A 27,981-nucleotide genomic window follows, 5' to 3' on the forward strand; every position below is an offset into this window, starting at 1 on the left:
GAATTCAGGACTTTCTGCTTTAGAAGACCAAGTTGTTTTCCACTAAACCACAAAACCAAGTCACCTCTTGCTTCCCCCTCCAAGAATTATGCAATAAAAGTGCGAAGTTGAAAGGAGCAGACTTTAATCTCTTTGTTGACTGGATAAATAGTTGCGGGCGGGGGATACTTCTAACCTGAATTTCTCATTGAGAGACTAATACTTCCTACCTACATCAGAAAGGTGAAATGGTGACACATTCATTGAAAGTGGGTTCAAGTCTTCTGAGGTTTACAAAAATGTCGATTGTTGTTGACGCTAAGTATTGTTTAAATATAGAATATTATTTTGCTGGGCACTACATTACAAAATTATTTTGCTGAGCACTTTTTCTTACAGAGTGAGGATATAAAATAGACCATCCACTATCCCTCTCATTAATAATTCAGACCTGCTGCTTATTCATTCAAGCAATGGGTAGCATGTTTAGCTTAGTTTTTGTCTCTGTTTTTTTTTAAGTATCACAGAATTGTTTACTAGTTTTATGATACAACTTAATAAACAGAGATAGCTATGCATTGCAGAATACAGTTTCTAGGGTGAAACACCTATTAAGCAAAGAGAAATTGAACTCAGCTGGGGTAATTAATTGAAGTTCCACCTATCTCTACAATTTTAAAGTAGAAATGGGAAGCGAAGGTCAATATAAAAAATATTGCAATTACAGTTTAGCATTACTATGGTGAAATGAATCTATAAATCCACTTAAAATTCCTGTTCAGAGACAGATAGATGTTAACATGTTTTTAAGAAATTGGTTCTGAGCTCAATCTCCGTTTTCCTTAATGGGCATCTTGTCTAAAAACCTCTGTATTCTGCCATATAACCTAGCCTTGGATCTGGAAATCTAGAATATCCCTTTCAAAGAAGGTAGTCTAACAGCATGTTCAAGGTTACTGAGAATTGGAGTCTATCATGTTTGTTAACACATTTTCTTGACGTTACTGCATGGAGTCTCTAGGAACTCAGAAGTGGACAAAGGGGAAAGCCCCTGACCTCCTGAAGCTTGCATTCAGGGGCAGAGGGAGGGGGATAGATAATGAATCAATAAATAAACAGACTATGTCACCTTGTGATTGTGCTGTGATGAAACACACGGCAGGGGGAGAGGTGGAGGGTGACCAGCAGGCTGTGCTATTTTAGAGTCAGCGGTCAGGGAACAGCTCTATGATGAATGAGGAGCAAGCCAGGTGAATGCCAGGGGGAAGTACATTCTGGGCAGACAGCACAGCAATGCAAGTTCAAGGGGATGCTTGGCATGTGCCAGGAGCAAGGAGGTTAGAGCCCAGTAAGAGGAAGAGATACATGGAGGCAATGAGATTGGAAGGGCAGTTGGGGCAAAGTCTAATGGGCCTTGAGGACTGTAGCAAGGACTTCTTGGGCTTTATTCTAAGTGAGATGAGAACCACTGAGCCTATGAATTTTGGCCAGGCGGGAGCATAGGGTTTATTCAGGCTCCTTCCCTGTCCATTAACTCAATTAACATCAGCAACTTCCTTGGGGCTTCATCTCTACAGCTCTTCACCCACCTGGCAAATGGCTGCAAAGCGAGGACACTTCTGTTTATGCAGACCCCTTATTTCCTGGCACCACCTGCTTTGAAGGGATCCCTTACTCAGGCACAGCTGAAAGGCTTGGAAAAGAAGAGAAGTCACAGACAAGGGAAGAGACATAGCCTGTGGTTCCTCACGCCGTTGCTTAGCCAGTTGCTTTGCACTCTGACTCTGTGACCTCAGAGTGTCACTGAGGTACGTCACTTCTGTCCCTGTGCAAAAATGAGTTGAAAACTGCAGGTAAAATAAACTGCCTTGGCAAGAAAACTCAACACTCCACCTAAAAAGTCTGCGAATAATAACAACAATGATGATGATGATGATGACAATGATAATGGTTAACATCACTCATGCATGTTCTGTTTGCCAGTCACTGTTAAGTTTTTTATAGACTCAAATGCATTTAATCCTCGCAGCCAACCTACAAGGTAGGCACTATTTCTTCATTTTGTAGTTAAGGAAACTGAGGCAGGCAGGTAGGGCTCTTTGTTCAGGGTCACATAGTAAATGGTCAAGAGGGCAAATAGAGAATTCTAATCAAGATCTCTGACTTGGAGGCTGGGCTTGCTTGCTTCCTTCTCACATACCCTATGTCAGCAAAGGAGACCTCTTTAGAGGCTGAAACAGCATCGTTCCTTTTGGGAGAAGTGAAATTGAGGGAAATAAAGGGTAGCATTGCACAATGACAGAGCACGGGCTTTTGCATCCAATGGACTGCCCATCTCTCTCTCTCCAGAGCCCAGGGAGAGGCCTTGAACATGGAAGGCACTCAATACATATTTGATGCATAAATGAATGAATAAAAGCACTTTGCATAGTGCCTGACAAATAGTAAGTGCTCGATACATTATTGCTATTATTAAGTTTGTTCATTGCTTGCATATCCTGTTCCAGGAAAGGTGGCCTGAAATGATTGCCTGAGTCAATACCTAAAGGCACAGTGAAGTTACAGAAGATGAAATCAATTCTATCAGGCAAACTAGTTACGCAAGCTATAATAATACACTAAGAGATCTTGTGTCATAAACAGAATCTGAGTCCAAGTTTCCCCTTATGAATTGTGTGGTCTTGCTCACCTGAGAGATCTTGGGTGAGAAAGCTGAGTTTTATATAATTTAGAAAGCACTGTCTAAAAGTATAATGTCATTATTATTATAATTAAGTTTTACTGCCATGTTTCTACAATTCTTCATAGATCGCCGCTCGCCAAGTCAACGGAGAAAGTTCGGTGACATCAGGGAAGAGGTAGAGGAGCTCTTACACCAGGTCTTAGCAGAGTGTTGGTGAGCCCTGGGTTTTCCAGCAGATTTTTTGTTTTCCAACTAGATGGCATAATTAAAATTTTAAAAATTTTTTTGAAACAAAATCCAAAACAGGTGCTATGCTAGAATTGCCACAATGTTAGATTTATTGAGAAAAATGGCATGATCTCAACTACTGATTTGGTTACAGTAGTACTCCCACCTCTGATAAGAAATAGAACCTAATCAACAAAACAAACAAGTGAGCAAAACAGAACCAGAGACAAGGAAATAAAGAACAAACTGACAGTGACCAGAGGGGAGGGCGGAGGGGATAACATGGCAATAAAGGGAAAGGGTCAAGTCAAGGAACATGTATAAAGGACCCATGGACAAAGATAATGGTGGAGGGGGGATTAAAAGTGGAAGGTGGGGGCTGGGTAGGGCAGGGGAGAGTAATGGGGGGAGGAAATGGGGACAATTGTAATTGAACAACAAAGAAATTTAAAAAATTAAAACAATAATTCAAAAAAAGAAGACGAAAGCAATGTTTTTTTGTGATGTCTTTAAAATTTTTTAAAAATTATTTATTCATTTTAGAGAGAGAGACTTGTTGTTCCACTTATTTATGCATTAATTGGTTGATGCTTGTATGTGCCCTGATGAGGGATTGAACCCACGACCTTGGTGTACAGGTACCACACTATAACCAACTGAGCTACCCAGCCAGGGCTCTAAAACAGTGTTTTGAACACTGGAGTAAATAGTATATATGAGCTCACTGTCTTATGTTCTAAAATTTACACCTTTCCCCCCCAATAATTGATTAACAGGTTGTTAGTTGATCCTTAAGGATACTTTGGTAGTGGACAAAGTGAAGCAGGCTACAGTTTGAGTTCCACTTCTATCAATAGCTGTGTGATCTTGTGCAAAAGTTTAACTTCTCTGAACCGGAACCTGTTTATAATGGGGCAGATAAATAGACTCCTTGGCTATTATGAGGATGACAAGGAGTACCTGGTGTGTGCCATGTGCCTGGCACTCAGAGATATGTAGTATATGGAAAGAGTTGCTAGAATATTTTAAATTGCCCATCTTAGTAACATATAATATTGATCCATAGAGATGAACATCTCTGGGGGTTTATATTTGTTGTCTCATGGGATGGTTTGATGCTTAATTTAGTAAATGTTCCCTCCAAGGTCAAATCTTTGGAGCACAACATGAACACTGTTCACATATTCCTTTAGAACCATTGGACATTGGGGGAGGAATCTTACAACTAAGCAGAAAACTACCCTATTATTGGGACACATGGAAGATGCTCTTTGGAAGGGGAGGGGAATGGAGGCATGAAACTGGTCCATAGTCCAATCTAGCAGGTGAAGGATAGATTTGCTAAAGTCATCTTTCTGCTATTATGCTATTATAGTAATTATGCTATTAGACTGTAAGGATGTAAGTGCCCCTTCAGTATTATAACAATTAAAAAAGGCCATGAATTTCTTAGTATTTTTCCACCAAGTGAATTGTTTAGCAATTGTTTAGGCTTCTGTTCAACTATTTTTCCAGGCTCTAAATGTAGAAATCTAGTTCCTAATAGTTAGTAGACTGGCCAAAGCCATCCTCCCATGACCATGGGGGAAAAAAAGAAATATAGAGTATATACATGCATGCATTTTCACATATATATATTACATATTATATATTATATATTCCTCTAGATACATTTGCCCCAAAAGAGAAATATGAGAGCATATGTAGTAAATATTTTCTAGGGACGGTCTGACTTTAAGGATATTTTACTCTGATACTTTTAAAATAAATTCTCCATTCTAGATAAAGTGGAGAATAACTTTTTCTCTGCTTGAAATCCTCATTAAATGATCTCAGTCTTCTTTACACTGTATTTTGGAATCAGCTTAGATTTAGAGCTGGGAAAGACTATATTCTCTTTACATAAAGAATACATTAAAGTAAAGAATACATAAAGTGATACATTAAAATATATTAAATCACTTTATATAAAGACATTCTGGGCCAGACATGTGTTGGAGAGTTTAAGACTTTGGAAAGCTGGGCTAATTCACCACAAAGTTGCAATGCCTATTAAGCTTACAACCTAAACTTATCAAAGTGATAAGGTTTATGCTATCATATCCTTTCTTACTTGTCAATTCTAAGCTTCATTAGAAAGTACTAAAAAAACACACTATAAATTATTGATAGTGGTACTCAAACAGAATCACTAAGGATGTAAATGGAACTCCCTGTTTTATATTAAAATCTATTTCTTTAGGAGAACAATGTTAATGAAGATGCTGTTTTGTTGTTTTTTTAAAAAATCTGACACCAAGTTAGAGGTAGCCACTGTAACTATCTTAGTTACTTTCCAAAAGTTCAAAGACTCTAAAGAGATAAGCAAGTTTTTGGTTGCCTTTCCTGCTTAACAACATCATCAGTTGAACATTGTAACTTGTCTTTCCCTAACATGGCAAGTGACTGAGAAATCTGCCTATTAACCTTCTCAGGGAGCATCTACTATTTCCATAAAATCACTTCTCACAATGTGAAAAATGTTTCCTACTTTCTTTAAAAGCAAGAAAACATTTTATATTGCACATTTAAGAATATTAAGATTATTAAAGTATTTCTTAGGCTTAAGTTTTAACATTCAGTTTTGCATAATTCATTTATTTTCAAAATGGCCTCAATTCTAGTCTACTTTTTTGTCAGAGAAAGGACAAGTATTTGTTTGCTCCAGTGTTGGTATCTGCTATGAACGTGCCACCCCACACCCAACGCTGACCCTCCCACACACTCCCTTGTTGTTTTTCAGAAACTAAAAGGTGGTCTGGAGATATATAACAAATATTTTTTAATATCACAGTCATTGAATAGAAAATGAGAGTTTCTGTTTACTTAGCACTGTGGTTACTAAAAGTTACTGTGAACCTCTAGGGGGTTTCAATCTTTAAGGACTTCATTGTATGCAACTCAAAGTCTTCTATGTCACTGAGTGAATGGTGGTTTTGAAGTCGCTGAAAGAGATGCATTCTGCAGAGCCCTAAAGTCATGGCTGCTTCCAGCTCCTCTCCCGGGCATGGCATTTGCAATAAGCATAAGAAACAGACATGAGAGTTGATCAGCCCTCCTGGCAAATACCCATGTTTCTTTTCCAAATCAATTCCCAGTACTCTGTTGCCACATGTGTCACTTGTCTCTCATCAAACCAGGGTGCAAAGTGTATGATACCAACTCTCCTCCATCCTTCTCCTCACATGGCCCCCACCAAACAAAACAAGTAATTTTAAATTGCCAGTGGTTCAAATAACAAAGAGATTTCATTGCACTAAGGGACCATGATGTGCTGGGTTTTTTCATAGCTCACACAGCGGCATGACACAGACTATGAGTTAGTCATCATACTATTGTGTGAAAAGGAAAACAAATACAAAGCAATAAAGTGTTTTTCTCATTATGATCAGTATTTTTTTCATTATGTCCAGAAGGGCTAAGAGACTTTCCCAAGGTTGTATGGATTAATCTCAAAGGCAGAGGAGAGAAAGTAGGGCTATGAGTCACTTTAAAAGGGCCTTGGCTTTTCAGAAGGAGAAAGAAAAATCCTAAGATTTCAGCATAGAAAGAATTATTATGCCGAAAACAAGTTTCTGCTTCTATTTCTCCCTCCCCCATGGAAACCAACAGGCTTAAAATATAGCATGAGGGGAATTAGGTTAAGAACAATTTCTAAAAATGAACATCCTTAAAATATAAAATAAAATATGCCATAAGATAGTGATAGCCTCACTAGGTTCCTGAATGAATAAATAGTTAATATAGGTTAAAAGAGGGCTGGATAAGAACACATCAGGTAAGAGTGTCTCTCTTTGCATCTTCTGTTCCCTCTACTGAAATGCTTTCCCCTCAGATTAACTCAAGGCCAGCTCACTCACTTCTGACATTGGAACAGTGACGTTTAATAAACTGTCACCTCTCCAGAGATGCTTCCACTGGCCATCCATTCAAAAGTGGCCAATGGAATTTCTAGAGAAAGCCAAATATGGCAGAACTTCATTTGCCTGATTTCCTCTGCTTTTTGGTGCTATGATCCAGCACTGTTAGGTAAGTCTCAACATTTCTGAGAGCTTAGAGATATTGCTTCTAAAACTGCATACCTCAGGTCTTCATTTGGGGGATTTGGGGCAAAGCCTTTAAGCAGAGGTTACTGCAGGAGATTCCTGATTGACATCGCCCATACTTGCCTGCGTCCAAAGGAGACATGATGCTAACACTGACTTTGTGTGATAATCTATGTCTAGGCTCCTTTCAGGCCAGCTGAAGCAGAAGTTCTGGGCATAGGGCCTGAGCAGCATCAATATTTTTAAAAGCTCTCCATGGGATAGCAAAGTAAAATCAGGTTTAAGAACCACTGGATTAAAATAAAATATAAATTTCATTATCCATCTTTGAATCCCTTTCATTTTCCCAGGAGTTTGGCTCCTTGGGGAGAGAGAAAGACTGTTTTCAGAAAGATAAGAAGAATACTGAGAAAAATCAACCCTGTACGCGCACACACACACACACACACTTCAGTTCATCATATTTTTCTTCTATTAAGAGCTTCATGTTTCTTCATCTCTCTAAGTTATCTTATGCCATGAAACAGACAGCTCAGTTCATGACAAAACTAATGGAATTTCTGGAGAAAGACAAATATGGCAGAACTCCATTTGCCCGATTTCCTCCTCTTTTTAGTACTATCGCTCTAACAAATTTAGGAAATTGGAGTCCAACCAGCTAACATCCTCCACTGAAGATAAGGCTTTCTAAGTCAAGATCAGAAACTGGATTTGCACAGGCCTCCACGCCCTTCAAATAAACCCCCTGTACTTTGCAAGTGGAGACCCCACCACACTTACAAAGGGTGCCTGCTGGTTGCCTACTCAGGGTGGTTGCTTTCTGTGGGGGCTACATGTAGAAAGGGAGGATCTGTAAAAAGACTGAGATCAGGCAAGCTGATGCAGGCTGCTGAGTCAAACCTTCACAGAGGCTGCCTGTTTCTCTGACAGCAGATATTAAAGACTGAGGAAAAGAATTCTGGTTCTGCCATGTATCTGTTACTGGCAATTAATGAAGCTTACCTTTGGGGAAACTTTGGTGCCAGGCTTTCACATTTGAACATGACAATGAGCACTGCCCACTTTTCAGCAAATATAAGTTTTCTCAACAAACCTCTTCAGCCTACCTTACTTTGTTCATTTTTCCCCCTTTGTAGTAAACACAAAGTAAATCTTAGCTTGATAATAATGTCGCTGTTTTACGCTGAATGATTAAATGTCTGAAAGGAAGGGCCATGCTTTCTAAATTGCTATGGTGTGTGCATGCATGTATGTGCACGTTAACACATTCGGTGTCCTGCATTGTCATTGCAAACTCAATTAGAATTAGGACATTCCAATAAACTGGCAAAAAAGTCATCTATCACCTTCAAAGAATGTTTAAAAAGATGACAGTGATGACGATGGCAATAGCTAACATTTATTAAACACTAAATATGTGTCAGGCACTGTGTTAAAATTTTTACATATATAATTTTCTTTAATCCTCCTACCAAGCTAATGAGGTAGGAATTACTATTATTCCCACATTACAGGTGAGAAAACTAAGGTGCAGAAAGATTAGGTAAATTGTCCCGAAGAGACAAATCCATTGTGATTTAAAGCTTTTTGGTAGTAAGGACATATAAGACATCTTTCCAGTGGGAGTCTTCCCAGAAAACCCCATAAATTTCTGATGAACAGTATCAATTGCTCCATAATCTGGTACTGACTCACTGCCTTCCCCTCCCATCTCTCAGATCCTACTGCAGTCAAATTCATTGACTCATTCTACTGCAAAATGGAATGCCTCCCCATCCCCACGCCTTCACTCTTTCTCTCTCAAAATCTACCCATCATCAAGTTCAAATACTGTTTTCTCTGGGAAGCCATCCCATCCACTCAAGTACAACCAGCTGGAAGAATGTCATGTTCCTTTAATTCCACAGGACTCTCTTTCTCTTTAAGAATATCGGGTGAATGGTTATTTTTATGTCTATCTCACAGATACATAGGTCATATAAGCATATTTTAAACTCCTTTCCATATAAGCATAGTGCCTGGTACATTGCACATACCTAATAATTATTTTTTCATTATCATTTCTTGGACCAAAAAAGTTTATACTACCTTATGATGTCTGCAGAGCAAGCATGTAAACAACAGAACTGTTGAGGACAGAAGAGAGCCGTAAAGTTTTAATTCTGTTCCAGCAGTTGGTGGAAGATGTCTCTCTACCTAGTTACCCATGGCAAACTTTAAATTGGTTCTAAACTGGAGGGGCTATGATGACTGCCCTCCCTCCTGAAATGCTATGGCAGGTACAGTGGGAAGGACTGTTGAGTCTCTGTGTGCACGTTTCCATTCCAGTGCAACCATAGGTAGCAGCAAACCATTACATTCTAATTTTCTGACCTCAGTATGACAGATGGTAGACCCTTCTATAGTACTGGCATAAGAGTTGGTAAACGCAGGGCCACACATTTAAAATGTGGTGAAACAACAAATCGGATTTAAAATATATTTCAAAAGAATGTTCAAAACCCCAATTTTGAGTGACAGAGCCATGCATTATGCTAGTGAACTTATAAATCTCCACTTGGGAAGTACCAGGATATTACCTACACACTCAACAATAAAGAATTCAAGGTCTCCCTTTAAGTAAAGACGAAGGCAAGGATGAAAATGATTATGCAATGTAATTCCCCTTTTCTTACCCTCATCACAAAATGAGCAACTGTCCTGTGTTTGTGTGTGTAAACTGTTTAAATAAGAAGCTTCTGCTCATTCTTATATTAAATATGAGAGAAGAAATAAAAATTCTCATTTTACAAGCATGGAATCTTTTTCATAATATAAAGCCAAGTGGGAAAGTAAAAGAGAATGAATATCATCAGGGGACAATTACCCATATACAATTCCTACAGACAGTCAGTGAGGGCCAGCGCCATAGACTACTAAATCTTAAGATGCAAAATTTATTTATCCCTGAACTTTCTTTTGGACAACTGCTCAGGGAAATAACTTGCTTCCTTTGCTTGACAAAAAATTTTTTTTTAAATTTAGGCAGCTGCTCTCCAACTTTGATTTCCAGAGAGCTGGAGCGCGAAACTGTCATCCTTAGAACAGCTTTTGTTCAATCTGAAGACCACATTGTGGCGTCTTTATGTGACATGCCATGAAGGGGTTACTGTCCCACTGACAGGGTGTCCTGGGTGCGAGGTTTATTATATGTTCTTTCTTCCTTTAATCACTGATTTAAAACCCCCTCTCAACATTAAGGACTGACAAATTCTCCTTATTGACACAGATATGAGACTACAAAAACATGTCTACTGTGAATTCACCTAATAGAAAAGGCAAGAAAAAACAGACAATGGTAGACCTTATCGCATTCAAAATTAATGTGCTAGTCCCTCTTCTAACTTACTCTAAATAATACAGCCATGCACTCACAACATGCATTTCTAGCACAGACCATGAGCTGAAAACTGTTCGACAAAAAAGTCTTGTTTCCTTAAGCTAAAAAGGCTCCGCCAAACTGCTTCAGGCTTCAGGAACAGCAATAATGAAAAATGAGATTGCAGGTGCATACCTTAACCTCCTGATTGGTAAAGACCTCGACATCCACCACACAGGCGACCAGAGTAGAAACATCACAGTCCATGCTAGGGGCTGGCATTCCCCCTCCTGATTTGCAAAAGAGTTAGGCAGCCTTCAAGTCGTGCGTGACAGGGTGATGGGCAGAGCCTCCAGGTGGATGTGGCTGTGGCCGGCAGTGCTGCCTTGCCCTGGACACCGCCCGAGCTCGGCACCTGGAGCCCACTCCTGCTGCACGCACACAGCCTGCCGCGTCTGAGGCAGCACAGCAGAGTAAGGAAGGGCCGGCTTTCTCATGGCAATGACATCACCACAAAGACTGACACAGGCTGAAGCTATTTTTTCCCCCCATGCCTTTTATCTCTAGGCAGTGCAGTGGAGCAAATTGAACATGATTAGGTGCTAAATCTGAACTCAGACTAAATCAATTCAGGCAGCGCTAGCTAGGAACTGAGTCATAGCTGTTGTTTCAGCCGAGTGCTTATGTTTGCAAAAAGCAGGGAGGAGAGGCTGACACCAGAGGCTCTGTTTGGGGGAGGGGGAGTGGGGGGAAAAGAATTCTGCAGATGAGCCTCCTAAGGTTAAGGTGTGACAATTTTCTGCCTTAGAAATGAGCAGGGAGTTGAGACATTTTGCAAATTGCTTGCCTTCTGTTAATCGCCCTGTACTGCTCAGAGCAGCCACACATGTTCTGGGCATCCTAATGCATCCCGGGCACCGGCTGAATAGAAATCCAGTCTCAGAGTGACTAAAGAGCTAGTCGTCAGTCATTTAGGCAGCCTGGTAAGAGGAGATAATTAGAGGTTTGCGATATTTTATTTGAAGCCCATAAGTGCAGACCAGTAACTCTAAAAGCACTCTTCCAAGCTCGGCATTTCAGGCTGTCTCCAAGGTCATTCAAACCAGAAGTGGCTCGTGGCAAAGTTATAGCAAACGTCTCATGCAGGGACAGATGGCAGAATCTAATGGGCAAACGCATCGATGTGGGTCACTGTCAGAGCTTCGGGGCTCTATTTTGCCTGAGACTTTGAACACGTCCTGTTGCTTATTCTTTTTTCCTAACTGACTCCTTGAAGGGCAGGGCCATGGATAATTCACCTTTATATCTTGAGCCTTCAGCAGAGTGCCTGGCACGAGAACACAGTAATTGCTTAATGAATGAAACAATGAATGAGGAAGAGCCTTCTTTCACAGTAGGAGTGAGAAAAGGAAAAATATCAGATTAGTTTTTATTTCATTATTAGATATAAAAGTACCAGTAGCCCTCACTAACATTCTAGCAGGATCTGTCCCCAGGAGGAGTACAGTTGCATCTTCAGTGGCCATCAGAGTGTCATGATTTGTAACAGACTGGCGCCTTTCTAACACATGAGTGAACAAAGTGGTCCAACTTTGCACACAGATGAGAAAGGTGGCATTTCACACTGAAGGCAGAAGTTTCGGCATTGGTCCTCACTGGACTACATTTGAGCCTAGTGTTCCCCTCGATAAGGCATTTCCCATGCTAAATGAAATCTGTCCACAAGTACAAATATTTAGACTGATGAAACTATGGCTATGTCACTTACTCTGTTGTCCAGGGCACTGTAGAGACTATGAAATCATACATGCAGATAATTGAACTGACCCTGACAGAGTAGTGATTATGTGCAAAGCCCTGCAGCAGATGCTATAAGAGATAAAATGATGAATAAGCAAAATTCACAATCCTCAAGGAGCTTATATTCCAAGGGAGAAGATAAGTCATGGAGACAAACACCTACACAATGAGGCGGTGGTGACTGCGGAAGTACAGACGGCATTTGGTGGAAGCGCTGGAGGAAGAGCAATGGGCAATGAAGGGGGCTGTGGCAGAGAACACTCAGGCACCAAGGAGAACATGACCTCTGCTCTGGTCTTGAAATATGGGTAAGACTTTGTCAGACAGAGGGGGTGAGAAGAGCCCTCCAGGAAGGGACAGCAGACTATAAATGTCCGGAAGAAAAAATAGAGTACTTGGGGGACAAGGCACATTGTAGGCTAAATTTGATTGGAACCGAGGTAGAAAAGGCAGCAAGAGCCAAATGACTCAAAACCTTGAGGGGCCCTTAGTGTCTGTCTGGTCAAACATGGAATGCCAGGCCAAGTTTTTGTGAAAGTAAATGGGGTCTCTCTCTATATAAATATAGCTAAATTGCACAGATGAATGCAATTTTGAATATCATTAATAACTATTCAAGAGGCAAAACAAAGAAATGGTGCTTTTTCGTATGCCATGGCATATGCTGAAATATTCTTTTTTAAGGTTTCATGGCAGTGGCATGCTGATGTTTAACAATCAGCTCTCTGAAAAATAGCCCAATGTGTAGTGTTTGCTTTCTCTGGTGTAAATAATCTTATCATGGCTGATTTCAGGCAACCAATATGAAGTCACTTGAACGCAAAGTTGGAAAGCGATGCCTGTAATCTATTCACACCAGCTGTTCAAGCTGCCGCTAGCACACCACGTTTCATTGTCATTAAAATGCTTGTCCGCAGAGGTTAAGTCCGGTGTGCATGTCCTAAGCTGATCAGGGAGCATCAGGGCAGTAGGAGCAATGCGCTGTAATCACCGGGCTCTGTGAATTATTTCACACTTCCTATTTAGGAAAGAGCTATTAAAAGACACACATGTGTTATTTCAAGAAAAAGAGCCTTGCTATATAATAAGTCTTGGCAGGAGGACATTAGCCTATCCAGGAAGCAGAGCACAGCTCAAAATTGTAAAATAAGTAGTTTTTCTGATATGTCCTCAGTTTCTCCTGTCTCATTTGTTTCTGCCCTGAAGATCCCTTCCTATACTGAAGCATCCACCAACTTTACATTTTTCTTTTTAAAAATGTCTTTTCAAGGACACAGCTCTCAATTCGTTTATGTTAGCATGATGTGACTAATAACTCATAGCTGTTACCCATCACAGGGCAATATGCATTTCAACAGGGGACCGAATCTTAAGTTGAGTATACAGAGCTTTTTAAGGTGGAATTATAAGGCATCAAGAACATATAGTGAACCTGAAATAAAATTACTGTGTTTTTTTAATAGGCTGGTGCAACAATTTCGATATACAATTCAATTAGCTATACAAAACACTTGTTTTCCTATAGGCCAGAGCCCCTAAGGCTTCCCTGCTTTAAAAGTGTCCTGTTTCTCTGGAGAGAATATACTTCTTATAGCTGGGGGATGCCTGGCAGCCTTGAAGGTGTCTATAGTATGTATATAAGCACCCTGGCTATAAGGCCCTGGCTCCTGCCTTCTCTTCCATCTGACCTCACACTGCTTTTCCCTTTGCTCTCCATGTCCCAGACCCACTAGTCTTCTTGACATCCAAAAAAATGTCAAGCTCATCTCAGGACCTTTGCATTTGCTATTGACTTTGTCTGAAAATACCCAGGTCTCTCATGGTAACTGGCTCCTTCTTCTCAATCCAGCTCTCAGCTCAGATATCATATCCTTGGATATCTTTTATTTTCTTTTAAGGCTTTAGGTGATCAAGCCTTCCCTGATCACCTAAAATAAAACATGTACACATGTGTGTGTGCACATACACACACAGAGAGAATCAATCACTATCCCAACATCTTCAGTTTAATTCCTAACATCTTTCACTGTTTGAAATTACTCTGATCATATAGTTCTTTACTTGTTAAATGCTTGTTTACCCCAACCAGAATTTAATCTCCACAAAAGCATAGATTTTTGCCTATTCTGTTCCCTGCTATAATCTCAGGGGCTAGAAAATGCCTTATACTTAGTACGTACGCTAAGTATCTGAAGTATGAACGGATAAGTAAATGGGTGAATCTTAACATGCAAGTAGAGGGTTATCTTGATAAATCTTAACATCCAACCAAAAGAGATGGCTTCTGATTTAAACATTTGAAGGAGGTCCTTGCAGGAGGACATATGGGTTTCTGAGTTCAGTAATCATCCCGTCTCTGACAGATGAACCCACTGGCACAGCTCTGCTCAAGAACACCCTCCTCAGTTGAAGTGGCCAGAAAAATCTTAGGATTCATCCAAACCACTGCTCTTCCTATGACTGACCACACTGAGGAAATGAACGCAACATGATTGTAGGCCCTTTAGACAAAGACCACTTCTCTGCCCCTCAGGCCAGGCAGTTCTCTAATTGGTTGACAACTGAGCTGATGCACTCACCTCCACCTGGGCAGGGGTAGCTGTGCCTCTTTCAACTCAGAGGCCAGCAGCCAAGTCTGTTTCACTAATGAGCACAGATGTTCCCATTACAATGATGGGTTGTTGGAGGCTTTGCTCCTTCTGTGTGTCCTTCTGAATCACGTAAGTTTGTTTATTATAGAAAATTTCAAATATGCTCAGAAGTAGAGAGAATATTATAATATGCTTTCATGTACACACCACCCAGGTGCAAGAATTACTTGCAGCTATTCTTGTTTCCTCTCTGTCAGTGGGTCTCAGAGTGTGCTTCCCAGACCAAGAGCAGCATTGATACCACACGGGAACTTGTTAGAAAGGCAAAAAAAACTCTGAAGAAGGGATCAGTATTTGTAACTTAACAAGCCCTCCAGGTGAATGTGATCCACGTTGATGACTAGAATTCCTGCTCCATGTCCGCACCCACTCTCCCACTACACCAAGTTATTTTGAAGCAGATGCTTGACATCTCATCATTTCATCTGTACATATTTCAGTATTTATCTATAAAAAAACAAGAGCTCCTCTTTTGAAATGACAATACTTTTCATCGGGAAACCCAAAAAGCAAGAATAATTCCTCAATATCATCAAATATCCTGCCAGTGTTCATATATCACCAACCATTCTACAAATGTTCCCTGTACTCCCTGGCCCCTCCCCGGGCCCATTCTGCTGTTCTTTCCTTAAACAGTTTGTTTAAATTGGGATTCAAACTATGGTACCTCTCATGTCTCTTAATCCATAGGGTCTCCCCGTCTCCATCTCTTCTTTCTTCCTTGCAGTTTCTTGTTGTTGACCACAAAACTCTATTTGTCCTTTAGCTTTTCCCCAGCCCAGATTTTCTTGATGAACTCCACAGTGTCATTCCACCCATCCCTCCATTACCAGTAGCTCCTGTTACTTAGATCCAGGAGCTTGCTAGATTCAGGTTTGGCAAGACTCCTTCCTAGATAGTGGTGTGTACTTCCATTAGGGGCTATATGTAATGCTGGCTGTCTCTCTTTTGTGTTCATACTCAAGGCCTGGATTCATTCCTTCATTAGGCATTCAGTCTTTCAACATGATGGTACTCCTTCATTTATTCATGGATTATTTCCATTAAAAGGAGCTACTTCTCTCTACTATGTAGTTACCCTGAGCTACATTTTTGAATAATAGGTAAAATACACACTTGATTCTTTTCCTTTATTAACTAGTTTGTTATTATTGTTGTTAAAAATGATTTGTTCCTTTATTATCCTTCAAAGAAGATCATTGGGTTTTTTTCCAAGTGTCATTATAAATTCACTAAACATATCTGATGGGTTTAAATCCATGTAATTTTACTGTTCAGGCTTCAATTGTCCTTCGTCGGCTGGTAAGAGTATGATCAGGTTGGCTCTAGTGTCTTTTCGACACAATCCCTGTCATCTTTGAGGACACCTCATCTCTGGCATGACAGGGAGTTCCAGGCTCATGTTGTCCATTTCTTGCCCCAGGTATGGAATCAACCATTTCTCCAATAAGCCCCAGTTCCATTTAGTAAATACTTCAACATATTTTAATATCCCAATCTACATATGTACTTAGATATATAGAGAAGTGCTCTTTGTAGTGGGTTGGTTATTGTTCATAGACCTTTTTAGTGGACAGAGCTAGGAAGTATACAAATATATTTTAAAGGTAGCATACATCATAAGTTCAAGCTGATAATTCCCATTCAATCACAGGACTGCAGCATTTTTGCTGAAACTTACCTGTATTATATCTGCATCCTCTTTCTTCCACATCAAATATCTTGATTCTCACCAACAACATAATTACTCATTTGCCTTATCCTATAGTATATATACAATAGCCTCAGGATCACATTATTAATACTACCAGGAACAATTAAAGATATTTTTTCCAGAATCTTTTTCTTTCTTTTTTTTTTTTTTTTACTTTTAGGTATAGCTCATAAATATTTTTGTGTCTTACAGTCGTTTGGAATAGTTTCTCTAATCCAACAACCAGATGCCAAGTTAGGATCATTGATTTCTAAAATGTTTACTTTTAGAAACACTTACTTTTAAAGATTCATTTGTTTCTAAATTTGTTTACTTTTTTAAAAAGTAAAATCTTCTGATTAGTAAGGATGGCTTTTTCCATTAAATTTAATTTTACTTTATAATTATAAAAAATATTCCTGGCTCAAAAATCAAAACCAATCTACAAAGAAACATAGCTTCTATTCCTGTATCCTACATTACAATCCCTCCCTACCTCCCATACAGGTTGCTGTTATTTATCTTTATTGCTTATCCATTCTCTCATTAAAAAAAAAACCCAAAACTAACAGATCCAGTCAAGATGGAGATGTAGGTAGACACACCTTGCGACCTTACAGCCACCAGAAAAAGAATTGCAACCATGTTTCAAAACAAATAAGACCTAGAACCATCAGAAAGTCAAGCTGTATGGAAATCCAACAACCAAAGATTTAAAGAAGCCACATGCATGCAGACAGGTAGGGGGGTGGTGTGGCATGGAGAGGCGGCAACAGCGGTGGTGGGACAGTCAGTCCCACATTCATGTGTGTTGGGTAAAACTCAGGAGGAATACTTTGGGAGTGAACAATTCCAGCCCCAGGCCAGACCACAGAGCTCAGGTTTCCAGCAGGGGGAAGATAAATCCCCATTATCTCTGGCTGTAAAAACTAGTGGGGGTTGGGTTGGTAGAAGAAACTGCCAAATCTTCACTGCTTAAAGGCCCCACATGGACTTAGAATGTACATAAACCCACCCACTCTAGGTTTCACCACCAGGGTGGCAGCTGGAAGGGTGCCAGTTGTATATGAGAAGTGGACGAAGTGACTGGAAATGGGATGAGGCGAGTGCCGGGCAAACCTCCACAAGCCAGGCCCTGGCATTTTCCCCTCTCTGAGCTCTCCCCTCACACAGAATCACAAAGCAGTGAAGCCAGTTGCACCTCCCTGGCAATTACCTAAGGTTCTGTCTCACACAATTTACAGGTGCCTTTTCTACATAGGCCATGTTACTAAGACAAGGAGTCAAAACAGCTCACCTAATACACAGAAACAAATACAGGGAGGCTGCCAAATTGAGGTGACAAAGAACTATGGCCCAAATGAAAGAGCAGGGGGAAAAAAAACACCTAAATGAAATGGAGGCAATCAACCTATCAGATGCAGAGTTCAAAACACGGGTGATCAGGATGCCCATAAAACTCACTGAGTATGGCAACAACATAAAGTAAGAAATGAAGGTTATACTAAGTGAAATAAAGAAAAATCCACAAGGAACCAACAGTAAAGAAAAGGAAGCCATGATTCAAATCAACAATTTGGAACACAAGGAAGAAATAAACACTCAACCAGAACAGAAAGAGGAAAAAAGAATTAAAAAAAAAAAAAAAAAGGATAGGCTTAGGAATCTCTGGGGCAAGTTTAAACATACAAACATCTGAATCATAGAGGTGTCAGAAGGGAAAGAAGAAGAGCAATAAATTGAAAACTTATTTGAAAAAATAATTTTAAAAACTTCCCTAATTTGGTGAAGGAAATAGACACACAGGTCTAGGAAGTACAGAGAGTAACAAACAAGTTGGACCCAAAGAGGACAAAACCAAGACACATCATAGTTAAAGTGCCACACGTTAAAGATAAAGATAGACTCCTATAAACAGCAAGAGAAAAGCAGAGTTACCTACAAATAAGTCCCCGTAAGACTATCAGCTGATTTCTCAAAAGAAACTTTGCAGGCAAGCAGGGGCTGGAAAGAAGTATTCAAAGTCATGAAAAGAAAGGACCTACAACATAGATTACTCAATCTAGCAAAGGCATCATTTAGAATGGAAGGGCAAATAAAATGTTTTCCAGACAAGGTAAGGCTCAAGGAGTTTATCATCATCAAGCCATTATTAAATGAAATGTTAAAGGGACTTATTAAAGAAAAAGAAGACAATCAAAACCATGAACATTAAAAATGCAACAAATTCACAACTATCAACAACTGAATCTAAAACAAACAAACAAACAAACACTAAGCAAAAAACCAGAACAGGAAAAGAATAATAGGTATGGAGGTCATTTCGAGGGTTATCAGCTGGGAAGGGGAATGGACAGAATGCGGGAAAACATGCAGGGATTAAAGAGCATAATTGGTAGATACAAAATAGACAGAGGGATGTTAAGAAGAGTATAGGAATGGAAAAGCCAAAAAACTTACACACATGACCCATGGACATGAACTAAGTGGAAAAGGGATTGCTGGGTGGGAGGGTGGTACCGGGAGGAGGGGAGAAAGGAGGATAAAGTGGGACATCTGTAGTAGCATAATCAATAAGGTATATTTAAAAATACTGACAGATATACATGGATATTATTTTCCTTCCCTTTCTTAGACAAATAATAGCATACTTGGCATATTTTTCTGTCTTGCCTTTATCACTAAAAAAATGACCCTATTGGGAAGGGTTAGGGGGTAAAAGGGATCAAGCAAAAAGGAAAAAGGATTCATGAACATGGAAAACAGTATGGTGATTGTGGGGGGCTGGGGGTGTACAGGGGAGTAAGAGGTAATGAAAAATTACAATAAATAAATAAATAACATGACCCTAAAGAGCACTCCATAGTAATATGTAGAAATATCCCTATTCCTTTTTTTTTTTTTTTTTTTTTTACAACTGTATAGCATTCCACTATGTGGTTTACTAAGTTTGTGCAACTAGGCCCCTATTGATGGGGGCCTGTTTCCAGTCTTTTCCTATTTTTATTTATTTATTTATCATTTAATATTTTTATTGTATTTTTTCCTTTACCATTCATCCCCCTCATACCCTCCTCCACTTCCACCTACTCCCCTCCTCCCTGCAATCACCACACTGTTGTTTGTGTACATGAGTCCTTTTTCCTTTTTGCTCACTCCTTCTACCCCAAACCCTCCAGCCCAGAGCTGTCAGGTTGCTCTCTGTCTACCAATTTATTTCTGTTTCACTTGTTAGTTCAGTTTGTTCATTATCCTCCCTTCCTCCTCCCCGCTTACATCTATCAGTCTGTTCCATGTTTCCATGTCTCTGGTTCTGTTTTGTTTGTTAGTTTATTTTGTTTATTAGATTCCAATTATAAATGAGATCATATGGTATTTGTCTTTCTCTGACTGGCTTATTTCACTTAGCATATTCTTCAGGTCCATCCATGCTGTCATAAAGTGTAAAATTTTCTTGCTTTTCATAGCTGAGTCATATTCCATTGTGTAAATGTCCCATAGTTGTTTAATCCATTCATCTGCTGATGGACATCTGGACTGCTTCCATATCTTGGCTATTGTAAATAATGCTGCATTGAACATAGGAGTGCTTATATTCTTTCCAATTAGTGCTTTGGGTTTCTTTAGAAAAATTCCCAGAAGTAGAATTGCTGGGTCAACAGTGCACAAATTGATAGACTTTGCTCATGCCTTTTCATATTTTGCCATTTTATCTTTGGAAAATATTCTACAAGTGGAATTGCTGAGTTAAAAGGCAAATGTCTATGTAATTGTGCAAGAACCAGCCACATTCTCCTCCATAGTATCACCATTTTGCTTACCCACCAACAATTTATAAGAAAGAGTGTTTCCCCATAGCAGAATGTGTTGAACATTTGCCCATCTGGTAGGTAAGATGTGCTTATCTCAGTTGAGTTTTGCTTTGTATTTGCTTATAATGGCACATTTAAGGATCTTTCTATTTGGGAACTATCTTTTCTCTAGTTAGTTCAGATTCTGTGTCCAGCCCAAGCAAACAGAAAGTTCTAAACACCCACTAACATTCCTCAGTGAGTTTTAGTTTGCATTAATCTAGTTAGGAGCAAGGCGGAGCATTTGTTCACTCCACAAGACCCATTTGCCTTTTTTATTCTATGATACCTCGCTTAGTCCTGGTCATCACATGCCAAGCACATCCTCACTGTAGGGATCTTGCACTTGGTGCTCTCTTCAGTGGGTGCCATTTTCCCCAATCTAAGCAGGGCTCACTTCTTTATGACATTCAGGTCTCTGCTCAAATGCTCCTGCCCAGAGAAGCCTGCCCTGATCACCCATCTAAATGGTATTCTACTCACTGTCTCCTTGCCCTATTTTATTTTTCTCCAAAGCCCTTATCACTAACTGATGTTCTATATTTTTTGTGTGTGCCATTTCTGTCTCTTCCATTGGAATCTAAGCTCCAGGAGGACAGACCTCCTCTACCTTGTTTACTGTGGTGTCCCACACAGCGGGAGTTCAATGAAGGTGTGTTGGGGAAATCATTGAATGAGAGGAATCCTTTTGCTCTGAGAGCCAGTGGCTGGGGACATGGACCAGAAATGTCTATCAAATGGGTCCCTGTAAAGGACAGTGAACCTGAGAAGGGAGGGCAAGCAAATGGCAATGCCTAGGTCACTGTGTAACGGGTATAGTGAGATGGGGGCAGGGGAGGTCCATAAGAATTGAGAAGGTCACTGGAAGGGGAGAAGGAGGGACACATGATGCAAACTCCCCCATCTGCACAAGTCCCATGCTAAGTGGCAAGTGCCATGCCCTTGATCAGACTCAGGGACTGTCGTTATCCCACCTCTGCCCAGTTAGCACCTGGTGAGGTCTCACAGATATCTTACGGCTAATCCCTGAGTGACACTTTGTAGAAGCAATTGTCACTTCTTCTTTGCTTTGTCCTCTTTCCCAGTTCCCAGGGTTTTCTCCATGCCCTCATCCGTCTGTTAGGAAGACATATTTTCCTGTCCATCCTTTACATCTGAACTGGATGGTGCATTTTGTACCCGGCAGTGTTAAGCCTAAGAAGCTGACACAGTTGAAAAATTACAGAGACAAACACAAATAGGGTGTTTGCTTAGCACTTTTGTCTTCTGGTCATTGAATTCTCTGGGAACCATTCCTCCTTCTCCCATCTTGGATTCATCTGAGGGAGGCTCCAGCCAAGCCAAGGCAGTCAGAGTTTGCGTAAGGATTTTCCAAACCAAAACTGGGTCAAGAGCGCTTGTTCCCTGTGGTGTCAGAAGCCTGGGGCTGTTACTGGCCAAGTTTTTTCATCATAAAGCCAAATTTAGATATAAACAGATAAAAGTCAAGAAAAGAAGCCCTGGAGGCATTGGAGTCCTGATCCTCAGCTGTTCCCGAGGCCGGTGGCACCCTGTTATTCCATGGGACACTTATTAACTCTTCCCTTGGTTATGTTAGATATTCTAGTATTAAACCGACCAATGACTCCCTTCTCTCCCATCCTAATTCAGATATTGTTGCTGACACTAACAACCAGAAAAGTCCTGGCGTGCGCGCGCGCGCGCGCACACACACACACACACACACACACACACACAGCCCTAGATTAAATAAATAACAAGGGACCATAAAGTAGAAGATATTCATCAAGGGCCACACATTCACGTTTCCAAATTGTCTCACAGGGAAGTCCTCTTGCCCCCAATTAGACTTGAGATAAGGGAGTGGCATTATCCTAAACCTCCCTCCTGGGGTGACAGCAGAGTCCCAGGATGGATTTCTGCAAAAAACAAACCTCCTCACAGAACCATCTTCCCATCTCTGCTTGCTTCAGCTATTTGTCCACCCTACTCATGCGCCCTACTTGTCCATTCTTCAGGTTTAGAGCTAGCTCCATAGCTTTTGGCTACCTGCTTTGAAAATCTGTGAATTTGTCTGGTACCTAACTTTTTTTGGAATGTCACATTTACTATTTTATCTTGGTCCAGTTGAAACTTGGAATTTAACACCTCATAACACCATCTTTTACTTGGGGCTAACCTTGTGAAGTCACTGCAAAAATTCATTAGCTCCTTAAACTTCACAACTGGCCCCATTTAGAGATGAGGAAGTAATTTGCCCAAGGTCAGACAGCTGGCAAGCAGTAGGCTGTCCTACAAAGTGTGAGCTCTTAACTTCTCTGCTACACAAACTTGAACTTTCTGGGGGAGAGAACATGAACACATCTGCATTATGGACAGAATTTTTGTAGTGGCGCCAAGGCTGGATTGGAAAGTAACAAAGGCAGGAGCAAAGGGAACCAACATCTCAAAGGAACTTTAGGAGGGCAGAAATCAACTTGGCTGCATTTCTGATAGAATTATCTAAGCCAGTGGTAATGAGGACCAAATTAGGCAATGAGAAATGCTGGAGACATTGTAGAAATACAAGAGAGATCTCAGTGGCCCTATTGGGAGTGGGGAGAAGGGCGCCAGGGACAGGAAGGAAGGTATGGCACAGCTGAGGTTTCGAAGTCTTATCTCCAGGGACAAAGGTGGGTTCCTAAAAAAGATGAAAGATCACACCTACCAGCAAAATAAAGAAAGCCTGAAAGAAAGAGGAAGGCACCTGATACGGACACTGGGTGAAACTAAGATGAATCAAGGTCTTATGAGCTAGAGGCTTGTTTGAGGACCAGTGACCAACCCATTCAGTTGGAATGTAAAGCCAAGCAGGGCAATGGTGAACTTTAAGATTTGGAGGGAGAGTTATGGGCATATAGCTAAAAACCAAGTGTCATAGAGAAGAGTGAGTATATTTCATTCATTTAGGTATGGGATATATCAAAAGAATATGAAAAAGAAAAACTGTGCACTAGGTTGAACTGGAGTGGAAAGGGACTGTAAATTTTGGTAATTCCAAAGGCAGTGAAGAGCTGGATTATGGAGACTCAATAGTAATATTAGGAGAGGAATGGATATGAGAAACACCATGGAGATAGAATGTTCAGGATCTAATCAATAACTGGCTGTCAAAGTAATGGTCAGAATGGGGAGGCAAGTAGGTTGGAGGTGAGAGAAAAGGGAGAAATGGAGGTAGGGAGGGCAGGAAGAGAGGAGAGCCTAAAGTCCCAAGCCTGGGTAGACAAGGTAACTTCATGTGAAATAGCTTAGTTATGTAGGTGATAAGAGCAAATTGTGGCCTCTTTTATACATCCATGACAGTGAGAAACAGGTCCACATTCATTCATTTCAAAGTTTAGCTATTATCATTAATCTTCACATAAGTAAAATGGCATAAAGGAAGGGTAAGAAGAAAAATTCAGAGTAAGACTTACAGTGGTAACAGGTACTAGTCTTTATAGGAATTAATTAAGGATGGATATTATTGCAAAGCTATTACAGTTCTGACTAGCCAAGACTCCACAAATGATTCCTTTTCAGCCTATCCCATTCTCTCATGCTTAAACCTAGAGCATGGAAAAAATAATATCAAGTCCATGAATAATGGTCCTTCTATGCAACTATTTCTACTCTCTTTTAGAAAGGTCTAGATTTTTGTTTGAGGTATAAATACAAGGAAGTATGTGATGAGTCTTACTCTTTATTTGAAATCTAAACATTATGGAGCAAAAATAAAAAGTACTTCTAGGAAAGCAACTGTACTGCTTTTGGACCTGAACTTCTAATCTTCACACCAAGCCTACTGGTCTTCCTGTGCTCACTGCTTTAACTGTGGCACCACCTTCCACCCAGTCACCATTGCCTCAGTCACCTTGGGTTCCTTCCGTTGGCAGTCCACAGCTCAACCAGGGGGCAGGGCGGGTTGACCCAGAGGATCAGTGAGGTTGTCAAAGCGTCCTGTGTCTCTGACTGTGTCTTCTGAAGCTCAGTGTCATTCTAAGAGAAGGAGTATCGAAGTTTGCCATAAGGAGGGGGCGTTAGAGAATCTTTCCCTAAAGAAGTACCATTTTGCTGTGTGTTAAAAGGCAGATGGCAAACTAGTAGGGAGATGATATTTTAAGGGTAGGTTGGAGTATAGGATTACTACTCATAGTAATGAGTAGGCCAATATTGCAGAAATTTCCAGACACTGTTAGGGATTAGGGGTTGAAGCCATGGAAAACACAGCTAGACTGTGAGGCAAAAGCTTCTAAGTTATGGGTAAGAGTTTAAATTTTGTCCCATAGAAGAAAGAACCACTGAAGGCTATAACAGTAGCATCTTGACTCTCCTTGCCTCTAATTTTACTGTGGTTTAGTACATCCTGCAAACAATCTGTGGCCAGAGAGGTCTTTCTACTAAGGAAATATGATCACTTCCTATACTTGAGACTGGAGGGTAAAGTTGGAACTAGGGCTGCATACGTGCAAAGGCTTATACAGCAGGTCCTCAAATAACATCATTTCATTCAAGTTGTTTCATTATAATGTTGATGAGAAGAAGAAAAAAATCCCAGCCAGGGCCACTCTCTGTGTGGAGTTTGCATGTCCTCCCCACGTCTGCATGGGTTTTCTCCACATACGTGATTTCCTTCTCCATTCCAAAGATGTGCACGTGAGGTGAACTGAGTGTCCACATTGTCTCAGTCTGAGAGAGTGAAGGTGGGTGTGATGTACTCTGTGATGGAAGGGCATCCTGTCCAGGGTGGGTGCCACCTGGTGCCCTGCGCTCTGGTCACTGTGACCCTGAACTGGAATAAGCTGGTTGGGAAATAATTATCTTACTTGTTTTATTACAGTCTTACATTTATTTTAATGTTTAATATTAGAAGAGTTCGGGGTCTTTATTTAGAAGTTTGGTGATTTTTTTAAGGTTTTTTGAAAAGTATATTTTATTAATTATGCTATTACAGTTGTCCCATTTTTTCCCCTCCACTTTATCCCCTTCCGCCCTGTAACTCTCCTCCCTCCAGCTTCACTCCCTCCCCCTGAGTTCATGTCCATGGGTCATACATATAAGTTCTTTGGCTTCTCCATTTCCTACACTACTCTTAACCCTCCCCTCATCTATTTTGTGCCTACCATTTATGCTTCTTATTCCCTGTACCTTTTTCCCTCATTCTTCCCCCATGCCCTCCTTGCTGATAACCCTCCATGTGCTCTCCATTTCTGTAATTCTGTTCCTATTGTAGTTGTTTGCTTAGTTTGTTTTTGTTTGGTTCTCTAGGTTCAGTTGTTGATAGTTGTGAGTTTGTTGTCATTTTACTGTTCATAGTTTTGATCTTTTTCTTTTCTTAGGTAAGTCCCTTTAACATTTCATATAATAAGGGCTTGGTGATGATGAACTCCTTTAACTTAACCTTATCTGGGAAGCACTTTATCCTGTCCTTCCATTCTAAATGATAGCTTTGCTGGATAGAGTAATCTTGGATGCAGGTCCTTGCTTTTCATGACTTTGAATACTTCTTTCCAGCACTGTCTTGCCTGTAAGGGTTTTTTTTTTTTTTTTTTTTTTTTTTTTGAGAAATCAGCTGACAGTCTTACAGGAACTCCTTTGTAGGTAAAGGTCTCCTTTCCTCTTGCTGCTTTTAAGATCCTCCCCTTATCTTTCATCTTGGGTAATGTAATTATGATGTGTCTTGGTGTGTTTCTCATTGTATCCAACTTCTTTAGCACTCTCTGAGCTTCCTGGACTTGTGTGTCTAGTTCGTTCCCCAGATTGGGAAGTTTTCCTTCATTATTTTTTAAAATAAGTTTTCAATTTCTTGTTCTTCCTCTTCTCCTTCTGGCTCACCTATGATTCAGATGTTGGGCCATTTAAAGTTGTCCCAGAGGTTCCTATTCCTCTTCTCATTTTTTTGAATTCTTGTTTCTTCATTCTGTTCCAGTTGAATATTGCTTTCTTCCTTTTGTTCCAAATTTTTGATTTGAGTCCCAGTTTCCTTCCCTTCAATGTTGGTTTCCTGTATATTTTTCTTTATTTCACTTTTATAGCCTTCAGTTCTTCCTTCATTTTATGACTGTACTCATTTTGGTGAGCATCCAGTGTTTTGAACTCTGCATCTGATAGGTTGGCTCTCTCCTCGTCACTTAGTTCTTTTTCTGGAGTTTGATCTGTTCTTTCATTTGGGCCATGATTTCTTTGTCCTGGAACACCTGTTAGGCTGTAAGTGGTGGAGCCTTGGGTATTCACCAGGGTGGGACAACGCACTTTGCTGTGTTGTGCTGTGTATGTGGAAGAAGGGTCAGAGAGGGAACAATGCTGCTTCCTCGGCTCTCACCCTGCTTCAGTCAGTTCCCTCACTTCTCACAAGCAGATTGTACCTTTTCAGGTGTTCATTCCCACACGTTAAAGGGCACAATCCACTTGGCTTATAGGCATATGAATGTGGGACTGCCCAGTCCACCCACCGCCGCCTTGTAGTGAGTCCTCACTGCCCCAGCTTTCTGTCTCCACCCCTCCTACTGGTCTGGATGAATGCTTCTTCTTTAACTCCTTGGTTGTTGGACTTACATATAGTTTGATTTTCTGGCAGTTCTGGTTGTTTTTTATTTTTAAATTGGTTGTTATTCTTCTTTTGGTTGTGTGAGGAAGCGAAGCACATCAACCTATGCCTCCATCTTGGCCGGAAGCCTGGTGATGTTTTTGTGATCAGAAATATGCCATAGGAACTTAACTCTTGTTTATGTCAATTAGCCTTTGGTAAAAAATGATTTCAATATATGTAGTTTTGCTTAATGTTGCAGTTTCCAAGAACCTATTGATGAAGTTAAGTGAGGACTTACTGCAGTAAAGGAATATTAGAAATCCAACAAGCAAATAGACCTCTGAGGCCCTGTGCTGAGAATTTCTCATGCTGCCTTAGGAAAAGGCCAGCCTCTTCCACTAAAATAATGCATATTACTTCTATATACATGATACACATAAATCCATTATAGCACTTACCCTGCTGTATGGTTTAAATGTTTTATTGTGTCCTCAGCACTTAGCACATTGCCTGGCATAAAGCAAGTAATCAAGATAATGTCTGATAAATGGATGAAACAGTGCATAAGTAAAAGGCAAGACAAGCTAATGCCATCCTCACTTCTTTTCAAGAATGGATTATTTCTAATTGATTCTATTTCTAGTAGCAGCTCCACTAGCTTCAGTCCTTGGTGCTTAGCATGAAATCTCCTAACCCACAACCCTTATTCTTTGCCTCCTCTGCTTTAAGAGCCCTGGAGACTTGCAGTGAAAAAACTAAGAAGCAAGGCATGAAGCCTCATGTATTTCTGTGTATAGAGACATCTGAAAGTCCACTGAAGGTTGTACTCCTTCCATAATATAAATCTTTTACTGGAAAGTGGTTTCCCAATCAGGGCTACAGTTCCTAGGCCAAGAGGGATCCCGTGACTGAGTTCTGGTCAATGGAGTAGGAACAGAATGTACAACATGTTCATCCTTGCCCTTAAGAGCTCCCTGCAGGACCCTTTTGTCTCTTCTTCAAACTGATCTTTGAAGCCAAGTGTTGAAGACAGCAGAGCCTCTGTCAGCTTATGTCTCTTAATGACTACATGCAGCATTTCCTTCATCCTCCTCCCTGATCACACT

General features: G+C 40.4%; 1 protein-coding gene across 4 annotated transcripts in view; it reads right to left on the reverse strand.

The window, feature by feature from the left end:
* The window catches only part of RCAN2 (regulator of calcineurin 2), a 259,476-nt gene that overhangs the window by 89,732 nt on the left and 141,763 nt on the right, over positions 1-27,981 (reverse strand). The window contains exon 1 of one of the 4 annotated variants that reach the window (XM_054569452.1): positions 10,529-10,812. The exons of the other annotated variants lie outside the window; for them this stretch is intronic. Coding sequence (XP_054425427.1) covers positions 10,529-10,615 — 87 coding nt within the window. The 5' untranslated portion in view covers positions 10,616-10,812. Of the gene's footprint in view, positions 1-10,528; positions 10,813-27,981 lie in introns of those variants that run through there. 4 annotated transcript variants of the gene reach the window in all.

This window comes from Pteronotus mesoamericanus, unplaced genomic scaffold (genome assembly GCF_021234165.1).
Source record: "Pteronotus mesoamericanus isolate MK-2021 breed Mesoamerican mustached bat unplaced genomic scaffold, CSHL_Meso_final contig_20, whole genome shotgun sequence".
Taxonomy (NCBI): domain Eukaryota; kingdom Metazoa; phylum Chordata; class Mammalia; order Chiroptera; family Mormoopidae; genus Pteronotus; species Pteronotus mesoamericanus.